Raw genomic sequence first — 15,125 nt, 5'->3', positions numbered from 1 at the left:
GATATAAGAGGGGGAAAATAAGAAAGATAAGGGAGGATATTAACTCCTTCAGTGCCATGTTTCCATATCCATTTTACTTACTTTTTGGTGATTTTATACGGCTTCAGAAACACATGTTGGGATTAGAATAGTGAAGACTGTGACCATTAATCTTCAAACCTCCAAAAATCTTTCCTAATGTCAATAAAATAATCTAATCGTACACAAATCTCAAGGTAAAAATGTGTCCCACTACTCAAGGGATTAAAGTCACTAGGGTTTCAGTGGCATTGATGTAACCGGTTTGTGAAGGTGTATGGGGCTGTCTTGTCATGTGAACACCGAAATAAGACCGAGGTGTCCCTGAAGAATAGAGAAATAAAAATAAAACAGATAAAAGAGAAGTTAGGTGTTAAAGCTGACAGGTCTTCGATAGAATAGCGTGCACATTGACATAACCATTTTGTCGAGATGGGAGGGCGTGAATAGTATCAAAGACCTATATATAGAACACACACAGGACATCTTGACAGCGGGAGGATATAGGTGAACAATAGGTCATCTGAAGACTTTATTATATTGAGCAAGAAGAAACCAGTGACAGAAGCTTAACCCCTTTCAGTAACAGGACGCGTTTTCATATTCATTTCGCTTACTTTGGTGATTTTATACAGCTTCAGAAACTTACATGGGGATTAAAATAGTGAAGACTCTGGCCATTAATCTTCTGACCTCCATAGACCGTTCATAATGTAAATAAAACATTCTAATCGTACCCCAAAACTCATGGTAAAAAAGCGTCCCAGTACTGAAGGAGGTAATGGAGAGAAATAGGAGGAAAATTGGTGAGTATGGTGAATATAGCCAAGACCCACTGGATAGGGAAAAAACAATGGGAAAATCTTAAGAACATGTGAAACTACGAGTACAAATAACACAGACAAAATCCATGACACGCTGAGAAATAGGTGAAAATAGATTAGCATGCTGGAGTGTAGAGAAGACATTGTTAGTATTCTAGGATGGAAACAATGACAGTAGCTCTCGAATATACAGAAGTGTGGAAGGGAGCCATGCATGATAGGAGAAAAATAGGTGAAAAGGAGGTTAGCATGCCGGGTAGGTAGGCAGGGCAAGCCGGTGTTACCGTTATTACTGGGTGGGGAAGCGGCGAGGGAGAGAGTGGGAGAGGGAGAGAGGTGAAGTGACAGCGGGAGGAAGGAGACGAGAGTGGTAGATGACACTTCACACCTCCACATCCTTTTGACTCGTGTATGTTTGTGTATGTATGTAGCATCCCTTGATGTGTAATTACTCCTTGTGTGTAATTACTAAGTAGAATGGCATTAAAGGGGAGAGGGCTGGCTAGTGTCTACCGGGCGCTGGCGAAGGTTTTCCGATATGGGCGTGTACAATTGATTTACCCAAAATCGATACCCCCACCGCTGGCAACCCTCCACTGACACTACCACCCAAACCACGCCTGCCAGACCACTACCACAGACACTGACTAACGTAAATCAACAACTAACACTTATTCCGCAACCTAAAACCATTAATTTCAAGCGCTAATGAGGAAAAAAACTGAATTACTGGTAGGTGCATGGGACGAATCGGTAGGGTTGGCATGCGTGGGAAGAGGCAGCGCATGCGTGGTCGACCTCCTACGGCGCATTATATAAACAGCGTCCGGGGTTTGTGACTCATTCAAACGCTTACTGCAGTGCTAACCTTACTAGTATTACTCCACCACCATGAGAGAAATTGTGCACATTCAAGCCGGCCAGTGTGGTAACCAGATTGGCGCCAAAGTAAGTGCAAAGTGGCTGTGTGGTGCGGTGCTGTTAGTGGTGGTGGTGGTGAAGCGTGTTGTCTTAGCCAGGAAGAGGGGAAAGTGCTGAGGGGAAGAGGTATTAGTGGTGATGAGACGGAGAGGGGAAGCTAGACCAGCTACCACGAAGGATTATAAAAGGGGAAGGGTGAGGTACTGGTGAGGGGAAAGAAGGAAGGGGAGGGGGCTGTAGGTATCCGCTAGTGAGGGGAAGGGGAGCGGGATCGAGGGATGACAGGGTGAGGGGAGAGTAGCAGGGGAAGAGATGATGAGTAACAGTTGTCAGTGATCGTGATGAGTGAGAGGGGAGTGATCGTGATGAGGAGAGAGAGAGTGAGGGGAGGAGGGAGAGAGAGAGAGAGAGAGTGAGGGGAGAGCGAGGGAAGATGGTGGTGTTGGTGGTGATGTAGTGGAAGTTAAGTAGTTCATTAGTAATTTAATGCCATCACCACCACCTCCACCACCACTTCTACTACTACTACTACTACTACTACTACTACTACTACTACTACTTACTTTGCCTTCCTTCCTACGTGCTTGCTGTCACACACACACACACACACACACACACACGTGCAGACTTCCTCTCTTATAGGAATTAACCTTTTCCTTCTCTCTCTCTCTCTCTCTCTCTCTCTCTCTCTCTCTCTCTCTCTCTCTCTCTCTCATACCAATTTCCTTAATTTCTATAGTCTAATACCAGGTTCTGTCTCATTTATCCTCTTAATTTCTCTAATACATTCCCTACAAGTCTAGTATAGTTGTATTTCTGATGGAGGTGGGCGTGGCGGGGGCGTGTGTAGAAGTGTCACCTCGTTTTCTGTTTAATGCTGGGTTTTAAAGGGAAAGGTCTGACTCTGTGGTCTTGGTTGAGGAAAGCGTGGGTGTAGGAATGGTGCATACAGCTTTGCAATTTATGTCCGCATTCAGAAACTATTTGCTTTCTCACCAGGACAGTTTTGGAAGGCTACAGAGACAACTAGCAGGGTTTTCGAGACTTTTCTTCTTACAGTAATCTAGAAATCTTGCTAGTCCATCACCGGAAACATAGAAATACCCTTAAAGACATGATCATCTTCAATTAAAGCCTTTGGAAAGTAGTGATGGTGAGAGAGCAAAGCGGATACTGGCCTGAGTGTGGTAGTGGTAACTTTATAAGCTGATTTTTCTATTTGCCTTTTTTGTTTTCTATTTTCTTCTATTTTCATTCGTTCGTGCTTGTATTTTTGGTATTATTATGATTATTCTTTCTCTTTCTTCTCCTTTTCTTCTTCTATTACTATTATACTTTAAAAGAATGAATCTAATTATACAATGCAGCACACCAGCACATTGCCTGTCTAATTAGCAGAAATGTAATCCTTAGAATGTAATTACCGTTATTATATTCTGCAATGTCGTAATACTGAGGATCAAAGGCTGTATTCTCTCTCTCTCTCTCTCTCTCTCTCTCTCTCTGCAGACATTCAGGGAAGGATTTGCCGGCTGCCAGACGTGCGATACTTGACTTTGCACTGTACGATACTTTCACTGCGCCAGAAAGGAACTTGGTCTGCTTACTCACTTGGTTCACTTAATCCTCATCCGCTTAAATGCTTTCTATTTACTTATTTATTTATTCTATTTTTTTTGTCGATATTTGAGTTCAGTTGCTCGTCTGACTCATCGCTTGTTTTAGCTGTGGTTGCATTTTTGTTACTCATTTGATCTTTGTCCCTTGATTTCTTCCCTCGTTTTCAATATTCTTATTTTTTTTTTAAGGAACAATTGCTCATCTGACTGACTGTTAACCCACGTATTTAGTTAAGTTATTCATTTGACCTTATGTATTCAATTTACCTTTATTACTCTGTGTTTTTCGTATAGTATAGCATGCATACGCGCAAGAGGTCACAGGTTCAGTGGAGATAATCTGTACTTTTCTTTTCTCACGTCTCTTGTATTCCATTTCCTCTTATTAATCACTCAATTCTCTTGGCGTGGTGGTCAGCATACGTACAAGAGATCCTGGATACGAGTCTTCAGCCTGACGGAAATACATTCAACTTGTGCCTCTCCATACTGTTGTCAGAGAGAGAGAGAGAGAGAGAGAGAGAGAGAGAGAGAGAGAGAGAGAGAGAGAGAGAGAGAGAGAGAGAGTACGGGGAAGAGGTATGAATAGAAAATGAATTGGGAGAGATGTGTGTGTGTGTGTGTGTGTGTGTGTGTGTGTGTGTGTGTGTGTGTGTGTGTGTGTGTGTGTGTGTGTGTGTGTGTGTGTGTGTGTACACACACACACACACACACACACACACACACACACACACACACACACACACACACACACACACACACACACACACTTGGACCAATAAGGCACATCTGACCTTTAAAAGACTGCAGAATAATCGACCTTCAATACTCGACCTTGAAACAAACAAGCTGATAAAGATATTACCAATTCTTCATTATTCCTGCATGCACAAGGGATCTGCAGCGTACTTGGCAACACTACCACAGCTGAACACAGGTAGAAAGGACTCGTGACAGTATTTAAAGGTCCGTATTCATAATGGTATTGCTCTCTCACCACGGCTGTTTTCCAAGGCCACAGATATGATTAGCCGGGGTTTTCAAGAGTGTTTCTACAGTTAGTAATGTAGAAATCTTGTCACTCTCCCTCTAGAACCATAAAAACACCTTAAAAAACTCGTGTAAATTTAGATAAAGCCTTTTGAAATAGTGAAGGTGAAGTGTTTGAGAGTACGAGCTCTATTCTGACTAAAATGTAAGGAGACTCTTCGCTGCTTGGAAGACTTAGAAGGTAAATGCTTAATACAAAAGAAGTGTGTGTTGTAGATTGCTCACATTCTCGCCACGGCTGTACTAAGAAACACTATGGAAAAGAAAACGAGGGAAGCATGTGACGATTTTGTATTTTTTACTTTAGTTGTTAATCATAGGCGTAGCAATTCTAATCTTTCCATGTACGTATCTAACACACACACACACACACACACACACACACACACACACACACACACACACAATCTAGGCCACAGTCAGGTGTAGTAGGTGTAAAGTAACTGACACACTTACGCAACAAAATTACAAACAAGGAAAGGAAGCAAGGAAGTGGAACCCATTTAGTTACACCTTGTTCTTGTTCTTTACTCTCTTTTGTTATTGTTGTTTCGGGTCCTTTTCTTGCATTTGCTATTTTTTTTTTGTATCCATTTCTCATTTTTCTCGTCCTTCTTATTGTTTTTTGTTCTTGTTTTGTTTCTTGTTCCTGTTGTTTCTTTTCTTATTCTTGTTCTTGGTATTCTTCTTGTTTTACTTGTTGTTCTTGTCGTTATTCTTGTTCTTGTTCTCTTTTCTCTTCTCTTCTTCTTCTTCTTTTCTTCTTCTTCTTCTTCTTGTCGTTATTCTTGTTCTTGTTCTCTTTTCTCTTCTCTTTTTTTCTCTTCTCTTGTCTTCTTTTCTTCTACTTCTCTTCTTTTCTCTTCTCTTCTTCTTTTCTTTTCTTCTCTTTTCATCTTCTCTTTTCTACTTCTTCATTTCTACTTCTTCCTCCTTCCCTCCCTCCACCTCCACCACCACCACCACCACCACCACCACCACCACCACCACCTTTCAAGCTGTCTTTTCACCAGAAGGGATTCAGTAGAAGCAGTAAGCCAGTCTCGTGACCTTGTAGCCTTGTAACCCAACTTGCCGTAAGCCACCGGTGCGTATCTGGCTTAGCGTGCCTCCATGACTTAACATTGGCGCGGCTTTGCTCTTCTGTGGCTTTGTGAATGGAAGTTTAGAGATGGGCTTATGATTTTGTGGGCTAACCTAACGTAACCTAACTTAACCTAACGTAAGCTAACCTAACCTAACTAAACAGGATTGTATTGGAATGTATATATGATTTTTGTAGCTGTCTATTTTGGCTATCTATTAATCTATCTATCTGTCTATCTATCTTTTTTATTGATCTATCTATCTGTAGGTTGAAGGAAAAGGACTATGTGTGGTTTTTCTTTTGTTTTTCTTTATTTCTGTGTGTAATTCTGACGTTTTTCTTTCTTTTTTGGTGTATAATCTCTCTCTCTCTCTCTCTCTCTCTCTCTCTCTCTCTCTCTCTCTCTCTCTCTCTCTCTCTCTCTCTCTCTCTCTCTCTTTCTCTCTTATCCTTAGAAACACTCAAGTTGGGAAGAGTAAGTCAGTCTTATTTTTAGTCTCATCAAACTTGCCTCTACCCCGCCCCATCCGTCTCCCGCCCCGCTAACCCCTCCCCTCCTTCCTCCCAGCCCCTCCCCTCCCAGGATCCTGTTACTAATATATGTCACAGGCGGAGGAAGTGTTGAAAGGGTGGGAGGAGGGAAGGAGGAAGTGTGGGCAGTCTGAAGGGAAGGAGAGATGACGAGAGAAAAGATGAAAGAGAGAGAGAGAGAGAGGGATGTTGGTGAAAAGGAAGAGGAGGAAGAAGAAAGAAGGAAGATGTGGGTTAAACTGAGGAACAGAGGAAGGAGAAGCAATGAGAGGGAAGTATTAGTGGAAGGGGAGAAAGGAAAAAGGAAATGAAGGAGGGAGGAAACTGCAAAAAGGGAAAGGAAGAGAAGAAGGAATGAAAGGATTGAAGGTGTACATACGAGAAGAGAGACGAGAGAGAGAGAGAGAGAGAGAGAGAGAGAGAGAGAGAGAGAGAGAGAGAGAGAGAGAGAGAGAGAGAAATGAGGGAGATTGGACTTAAAAAGGAAGTAGGAAAGGAGAGGAAGAAAGAGTAAAATACGTGAAAAGGAAGGAACTAGAGAAAATGGAAAAGGTTACAAAGATACAAGTAAAAACAAGACATAGGAAAGAAAATGAAGGCAAAAAAAGAAAAAGAAAAAACAAAGAACGTATGAAGAGAAACAGAAAACAAGAATGAAAAGAAGAAAAGAAAAAAAAAATAGAGAAACAAGTTTGCAAAAGAGAAGGATTAGTGGTGGTAATGGTGATGGTGGGATGAAGTGATGGAAAATGTTAATGCTAATGGTTACGCTGATGATAATGGGAATGATAATGGTGGTGGTGGTGGTGGTGGTGCAGTGTGTCAAGTGGGGTGTGGCAAGGTCAGGATAGGTGGTGGAGGGAACCGACGAAGGATATTGATTTTGTTAGCCAGCCAGCCAGCCAGCCAGACGGTCTCTCTCTCTCTCTCTCTCTCTCTCTCTCTCTCTCTCTCTCTCTCTCTCTCTCTCTCTCTCTCTAATCATTTATATTTCACTCTTTCTCACTTTTATTCTTTACTATTTTGCTCTCTGACCTTTCTGAAAGAGAGAGAGAGAGAGAGAGAGAGAGAGAGAGAGAGAGAGAGAGAGAGAGAGAGAGAGAGAGAGAGAGAGAGAGAATTTTAATTGTTGGCCATAGTTCTTAAGTTAAAGAGCTAACCACCACCTCTCCTTTCCCTTGAGGCTTTCACCCCCTAAGTGTTAAAGTCTCTCTCTCTCTCTCTCTCTCTCTCTCTCTCTCTCTCTCTCTCTCTCTCTCTCTCTCTCTCTCTCTCTCTCTCTCTCTCTCTCTCTCTCTCTCTCTCTCTCTCTCTCATATTCATATTTCTTATGTCTTAGTGCCAGACGAGAGAGAGAGAGAGAGAGAGAGAGAGAGAGAGAGAGAGAGAGAGAGAGAGAGAGAGAGAGAGAGAGAGAGAGAGAGAGAGAGAGAGAGAGAGAGAGAGAGAGAGAGAGAGAGAGAGAGAAAGGGTCATAGGTGAAAAGAAAGGTCAGAAAGAAAGGGAAAAATGGCAAGGTTTAGAAGGTATGCGAATGTCAGAGAGAGAGAGAGAGAGAGAGAGAGAGAGAGAGAGAGAGAGAGAGAGAGAGAGAGAGAGAGAGAGAGTATGTCACCAGTATTTTACCAATGCTAATGTTTTTCCCTCTATTTTCCTTTTATCTTTTCGTTATCCTTTATTTTCCATTCGTCACTCACAAATTATTCTTTTCCTCTTTCCTTTTTCTTTGAGCGTAGAGAAATAATAATAAATGGACAAATAGATAAATGTAAATAGATATGTTGGTTTCTATATATGTTTATTTAATTTCGTATGCTTAAAAAAAACATAGTTATGTATTTTCTTTTCAGTTTCTTCATCATCAGAATATACTTTTGTCATACATTTTTCCCTTATTGTTCTTTTACATTCATTATATTTTTATTTCATTATATATATTTGTTGATCATATGAGTGTCTCCGTCTGTTGATAAGATCTTGTTTTGATTTCCCTGAGACGTGCGCAGACAGTGACTCATTTGACGTCATCCCCGCGCACGGCTTAGCTAACATGCACTACCACCACCACCACCACCATAACCACCACCACCACCACCACCTCCTCTTCCTTACAGTCCCTCTCCTGTCTCTCCCCCTCCCCTCTCCCTCCCTCTCGCCTGCCTCTCACCCGGCATGCGACAGTAGGAGTGCGCATGTGCGGGACAAACACCCTCCTCCTCCTCCTCCTCCTGGGCGCGGTGGAAACTCACGGTCTGTCTGGAAGGCGTGACATTTTTGTGAAGGTTCTGGTAACACTGATATTGCAGGAGAGAGAGAGAGAGAGAGAGAGAGAGAGAGAGAGAGAGAGAGAGAGAGAGGTTAAAGGGACAGTACTTAAACCGTTCGTCCTGTATCTCATGCCATTCATTCACTCACATTCAAGAACTGATACTGATACTGATACTGTTCTACACACACACACACACACACACACACACACACACACACACACACACACACACACACACACACACACACACATGCCATACTGTCTCTTACTGGACCTTGTCATGTACAGGTATTGATCATGAGGGTCATTGACTCTCTCTCTCTCTCTCTCTCTCTCTCTCTCTCTCTCTCTCTCTCTCTCTCTCTCTCTCTCTCTCTCTCTCTCTCTCTCTCTCTCTCTCTCTCTCTCTCTCTCTCTCTCTCTTGTGTGTGTGTGTGTGTGTGTGTGTGTGTGTGTGTCTCGATGACCTACCCTTATGAGGAATTTTAAACAAACACACACACACACACACACACACACACACACACACACACACACACACACACACACACACACACACACACACACACACACACACCTGTCTTAATTAAGCTTCCCCCAGTATCGCAATCTGGCACCTGCAAATTAACTCCTTCGAAAACACTGTATTTTTTTTCTCTCCTTCCAATTTTCTACCTCTTTTTTTATTCGAACCCTAATTTTCCACGAATGTTTATACCTAAAGGAAGGAAGAGGGTTGGGGATGTCTCTGTATATGAAATCTCCTTTTGTAGTAGCTTTCTATTAGATTATAATGCTTTTGCAAATACACTGAGGCGGGAAGGGAGAGGAAGCTTGAATTTCAGAAGCATTACTATAGAAAAAACATTTATTTCTAGTAACATCATTTGTTTATGTTATAGAAGAGTTCCCTAGGCTAAATTGAGATGCAGGAAACTCTTCTTATAACCTTAAAATACAATGAATATCTTGGACTAAATGTAAACTTAACCGTAGACTTACTGAAACATGACAAGTTCTCTCCATAGACTTAAACACAGGAGGCATTCAAGGAGGCTTAAGTTCAATACTAATGTGGAGTTGATAAGTTAAGTGAAAGTTATCCCGTAGACTGAAGAGAAACGTGGCGAGCGTGTCCCGCCGAGTTAGTGAAATGCGGCACAACACCTCCGTAGACTTTCGTTATTAGGTTGTTGGAGGGGGGGACTAAAACTATGTAGATATGTGTGGTATGGTATGTATATTGACTCTCTCTCTCTCTCTCTCTCTCTCTCTCTCTCTCTCTCTCTCTCTCTCTCTCTCTCTCTCTCTCTCTCTCTCTCTCTCTCTCTCTCTCTCTCTCTCTCTCTCTCTCTCTCTCTCTCTCTCTCTCTCTCTCTCTCTCTCTCTCTCTCTCTCTCTCTCTCTCTCTCTCTCTCTCTCTCTCTCTCTCTCTCTCTCTCTCTCTCTCTCTCTCTCCCTAAGTGAGTTCGTGAGTGGGGCTCGAATGTTATCCTCTTTTTCTAACCTATTCTTTCCTTTTCGTCCTATTTCTTTACCTCTTTTTATTAAACCCTCAGCTCATATATCTCCCACCACCCTCTCCTCCTCCCCTCTCTTTCTCTGGCTCTTTTTCTTACACTGTTTCTATACCTTAATTCCTCTCTTTGAATATAGTGTCTCTCGTTTTCTCTCCTCACTCCCTCATGTCTCTCTCTGACGTCGTGGCACTCTTGTTTCAGTTCTGGGAGATCATCAGTGACGAGCATGGCATCGACCCGACAGGCACCTACCGCGGGGATCATGACCTGCAGCTGGAAAGGATCAATGTGTACTACAACGAGGCCACTGGTGGAAAGTACGTGTACCTTTTATGTTGGTGTTGGTGTTGTTTTGATGTCTGTTTTTTGTTATATTTTTTGTGGTGGTGGGTGAGTGTTTTTTTGGGGTGTTGGGTTTGTTGCTGTTTTTTTTTTTATGTTTATCTTGTGTGTTGTTGTTTCTTCTTTTTTCTTTTCTTCTTCTTCTTCTTCTTCTTTTTCTTGGTCCTTGTGTTCTTGTGTTTGTGTTGTTGTTGTTATCTTTTTCCTGATCTTTCCTTATATTTCTTCCTCCTCTTCGGCTTCTCTCATCCTACTTATATTCCTATCATTTTATTCTTGTTCTTCCTCCTCCTCCTCCTCCTCCTCAACCTCCTTATTTTCATTCTTATCTTAACATCATAATAATTTTCCGTTTCTCTGTTCTGTTCTTCCTTCTCTTCTTTGCACCTTCTTTACCTCTCCCTCCATGTCATCTCTATTCACCGTAATTTTTCTTCCCCCCCTCCTCCTTACTCCCCACCCTCCATCATCCTGTCTTCCCTACTCTCGCCTGCTTTTGTCCTCACTATCATCATCATCACTATCTTTCATGGTTCATTCTTCATCATCGTCCTCCTCCTCCTCCTCCTCCTCCTCCTCGTTTTCATCAGGAGATAGATAAAATTTACATACAAACTACGTAATATACTTCATAATATCATACAGAGAGAGAGAGAGAGAGAGAGAGAGAGAGAGAGAGAGAGAGAGAGAGAGAGAGAGAGAGAGAGAGAGAGAGAGAGAGAGAGAGAGAGAGAGAGAGAGAGAGAGTGAGAGTCGCTACTCCTTTAACACTTCTCCCCCTCCCAGTAGATATGTCCCTCGGGCCATCCTGGTGGACCTGGAGCCCGGCACCATGGACTCTGTGAGGTCGGGTCCCTTCGGCCAGCTCTTCAGGCCAGACAACTTTGTGTTCGGTACGTGACTCGCTGCTTCTCTTGCTTCATTGTCTTCTGCTTCTTGGCTATTGTTTTCTCTTCCTCCTGCTTCTTTCTTTACTGTTTTTTTTTTCTTGTTCCTGTTTCTTCTCTATCGTTTTCGTCTCCTCCTGCTTCTTCTCTACTGTTTTCTCGCTCGTCTTCTCCTCTGTGGTTTTCTTTCCCTCTTGCTTCTTTTTTACTGTTTTTCTCCTGCTCCTCTTCTGTAGTCATATTTACCTCTACCTGATTATCTTTTTCCTCTCCCTCTGCATATTCATTCAGCTTCTATACCTCATCTTTTTCTTACTTTTTCTTCTGCTGTTCCTCTTTTCTGTCTGTTAATAAGCTGAATATCATGTATTAGAACCAACTAAACCAAACCAAGACGAACCTAAACGACCAAACTTAACCTAACCTAACATCACATCTCGGTCCTCTCCTCCTACAGGTCAGAGCGGGGCGGGCAACAACTGGGCGAAAGGTCATTACACTGAGGGCGCAGAGCTGGTAGACTCCGTGCTGGACGTGGTGAGGAAGGAGTCTGAGGGATGTGATTGTCTGCAGGGCTTCCAGCTGACTCACTCCCTCGGCGGCGGCACTGGCTCTGGCATGGGTACCCTCCTCATTTCAAAGATCCGTGAAGAGTACCCCGACAGGATCATGAACACCTTCTCCGTGGTGCCCAGTCCAAAGGTGAGGGGGAGGCTGAGAAGAAAGGGATGATGAAGTACAAAGGGTAGGATGATCAAGTAATGGCAGTGAGGAAAGGAGACAGGAAGGTAAGGTAGGGAGAGAGCAGAGCAAGTATATAAATAAGGCAAGAGGGAAGTATTTAGCAATGAAAGTGGAGGAAAGAAGGAAGAGAAAGGGGAGAAAGTAAGATGGAAGGAAAGGAAAGAGAGGAGAAGGAGGGATTGATTTCTACCGTCGGAGTAACAAGAGAGGATAGATTGATTGATTTAAGGGAGAAAAGAAAATATACGCTCACTATTAATGCTTGTAATTTGTGTTCAAGCTCGTGTGTGTGTGTATGTGTGTGCGTTTGTGTGTATTTTGTGTGCTTTCACGCTTCATGCCGCGTCTTTCCGCCAGGTATCTGACACAGTGGTGGAGCCCTACAACGCCACGCTCTCCGTTCACCAGCTGGTCGAGAACACAGACGAGACTTACTGCATTGACAACGAGGCACTCTACGACATTTGCTTCAGGACCCTCAAGCTCTCCACGCCCACCTATGGCGACCTCAACCACCTCGTGTCCCTCACCATGTCCGGCGTCACCACCTGCCTACGATTCCCCGGCCAGCTCAACGCAGACCTCCGCAAACTCGCCGTCAATATGGTGCCCTTCCCACGACTCCACTTCTTCATGCCAGGGTTCGCGCCACTCACCTCCCGCGGCTCTCAGATGTACCGCGCCCTCACCGTCCCCGAGCTCACCCAGCAGATGTTTGACGCCAAGAACATGATGGCAGCGTGCGACCCCCGCCACGGCCGTTACCTCACCGTCGCCGCTGTGTTCCGAGGTAGGATGTCCATGAAGGAAGTGGACGAACAGATGTTGAATATCCAGAACAAGAACTCCTCTTACTTCGTGGAGTGGATCCCCAACAACGTGAAGACTGCGGTGTGTGACATTCCCCCACGCGGCATCAAGATGGCCTCCACCTTCATCGGTAACTCCACCGCTATCCAGGAACTCTTCCGTCGCATCTCTGAGCAGTTCACGGCCATGTTCCGGCGAAAGGCTTTCCTCCACTGGTACACCGGCGAGGGCATGGATGAGATGGAGTTCACGGAGGCGGAGAGCAATATGAACGACTTGGTGAGCGAGTACCAACAGTACCAGGACGCAACGGCCGAGGAGGAATACGAGGACGAGGAGGAGCACGCTGAGGAGGCCTAAAGTGCCTTCCCTGTCTCCCCCAAAGACCACCCCGCCCACGCCTCCGTCAGTGTCGCCGCGCTCTTCTAGGGTTACCGGTATCCTGTGTAGTTTCAGCTTGCCTCAGATTATCGACGAGTCCCAAAAGTTGTCTCATAAAGCCATGGAGGATTATCTTCACTTGCCTCTTCGTTTGCCACTTCTCGCTTCATTCAAGAAGGAAACAAAACAAAACAAACAAACAAACAAGCGACAGACACATTGAAGGAGTCATGTTCGTCTGGTTCTCTGGCATTGGGTTTCATGCTGCAGTATTTGAGTTTCACGGTAATACAAAATACTTAACTGTGAATTTTTCGGTATTGTCTTTGAATTCTAGTGTATTATACTTTTGAGAGGAGCTAAGTGGAAGATCATTCCATGACACAACGTGCTAATACACTGCCAACCGACGAGTGACTAATGGTGTCTCACTTGCTTCACTCAACAGACTCATTGGTTGGGAACAAGGCCGCTTTAAAACAAAACAGAAGGACAAAAAGATAATTAATTGCTCCATGTCACAATTCACCAAGTCTGCGTGATGGGTCCGGCACGCGTCAAGATAAAGAAAGGTCTCTGTTCTAACCCCAGTCTGGAAGGGGAGTCGAGAGCGAAGTCTGGGTCGTGACGAAGGAGGGAAGGTCCTGGCTGGATGGAGTGCAGGGAGGGCCGCCTTGCTGGTCCAACCCTCGCTGCTCCTAAACACTGGTATGGTTAACCTCGGCTGTCACAGCAGCGTCTCATCCGAGCCAGGCGCGCCGCTTCCCACTCGTCAGGGTCGTGACTCGAGGCGTTGTCACTATTGGCAGAGTGAAATTTACGTTTAATCGGTCGAAACTTAATTGTGTAAGATTAGTTTAAGACTTTCTTTTTCCCCACCCGAGCTAATTTATTATTGTGTCCCCTCTTGATGCCGTGCCCTCCTTACCATGACCCAAGATTGCGGGGTTTTTGTAGTCTGTCCTGACCTTCCCCCACCCTCCTGTTGGTTCACGTTTCATTTGTTCTTATGTCTCATTTCATTTTCATGGCAAGTAATGTTACGTTCACTTATTTCACTACTGCAGTTTTATCATTAAATAAACGTTTGTATGGTCCCAGGCTCTTCATTAACACTCATCACTTATCCACACAATAACCAAAAAGTCCAGCTATATAGAGGTGGGAGGGTTGTTTCCTCTTACGTGGAAAATTCCTTTCAGCACACTGACCAATCACAGCTGGCATGCTGTCACGCCTGACCAATAGGCTGCCAGGAAAATGTTGCCAACTACTGAGGGGCGTATTAACAGCGTCAGCGCCTCAGCGGCTGACCAGTCAGTAACAACCTAGAAGCGAGGATGGGAGGAATTCAAGCCGGTCATCACATCAATTTTCGTTTTCATCAAGGTTTTAGTATGCAGGAGTGGCGTAGAAAGCAAGTAGGAAGGATTGCAGACAGCAGAAGGCTGATTCAAAGTAAGTGTGTTGATTGTCGGGGCTATACTATGGTATGGAGGAAGTTGATAGGGCGAAGTTTATTAGGAGCAAAACAGCTGGGAAGGACTGATAGACGTGGCACAATCTTAAGCAATTGCAAAACAAGTAGACTAAAAGGAAGGAAAGAATACAAGACTCCTAGAGGTGTGCGTACGTAGGCTACAATGTTGGAAAGCAAAGCTGCAGAGTATTCAATCGAAGTGTTTGTGAGTCACTAGTTGAGTGGTTCAGTGATTCACATAGCAAGATAATCACACGTAGAGCATGGTATTAATGAAGTTGTACAGCATTTAGAATAATAATACAAATAGTACATTGTATAACCATAAAATTACTGAAGTGCTTGTTAGGTTGTCGGCGATTCAGTGGTTCAGTTGTTGCGTGTAGGGAGTTATGGTAAGGATGAGGGAGCGGCAAGACCGGCAGGTTTTTGGTTTGAAGTCGGCAGCTGCAAGTATTTCATGGATAGGTGAGGCGCCGAGGGACACAGGAGAGTGAGTATTGACAGCCTGCCACCCCTCCCTGCCTGGTCCCTGCAACGCCACGAGGATCACGCACATTGCTTGGGTGACTCGATAAACACTGCCGGCGGGGATTGGCGGGTCGGGGCTTCAGTGGTTTGGTGTGTGTGTGTTGTGGTGAC

The 15,125-nt window shown here is 44.1% G+C and overlaps 1 protein-coding gene across 2 annotated transcripts; it reads left to right on the top strand.

Annotated features, from left to right (window-relative positions):
• The first annotated feature begins 1,653 nt into the window (after window positions 1-1,653).
• LOC123510028 (tubulin beta chain) lies at window positions 1,654-14,100 on the top strand. 2 transcript variants are annotated; one of them, XM_045264737.1, is made up of 5 exons: window positions 1,654-1,790; window positions 10,041-10,156; window positions 10,971-11,074; window positions 11,526-11,770; window positions 12,170-14,100. In XM_045264737.1, exons 1-5 carry the CDS (start codon window positions 1,734-1,736, stop codon window positions 12,980-12,982), a joined length of 1,335 nt encoding a protein of 444 aa, XP_045120672.1. In that variant the 5' UTR covers window positions 1,654-1,733; the 3' UTR covers window positions 12,983-14,100. The 2 variants fall into 2 exon arrangements, with proteins under 2 accessions (XP_045120672.1, XP_045120671.1); XM_045264736.1 differs by having other exon boundaries at window positions 10,968-11,074.
• Window positions 14,101-15,125: the final 1,025 nt, after the last annotated feature.

Source organism: Portunus trituberculatus, chromosome 28 (assembly GCF_017591435.1).
Source record: "Portunus trituberculatus isolate SZX2019 chromosome 28, ASM1759143v1, whole genome shotgun sequence".
NCBI lineage: Eukaryota > Metazoa > Arthropoda > Malacostraca > Decapoda > Portunidae > Portunus > Portunus trituberculatus.
The sequence above is the reverse complement of the archived record's forward strand: the minus strand, read 5'-3'. Positions and strand labels throughout refer to the sequence as shown.

Excerpts from the sequence above, each read along its gene's own strand:
- LOC123510028 (XM_045264736.1), top strand. The coding sequence starts at position 1,734 with ATGAGAGAAATTGTGCACATTCAAGCCGGCCAGTGTGGTAACCAGATT. Across the intron at positions 1,791-10,040 it reads GTAACCAGATTGGCGCCAAA|TTCTGGGAGATCATCAGTGA; the intron begins GTAAGTGCAAAG and ends CTCTTGTTTCAG. Across the intron at positions 11,075-11,525 it reads GCCAGACAACTTTGTGTTCG|GTCAGAGCGGGGCGGGCAAC; the intron begins GTACGTGACTCG and ends CTCCTCCTACAG.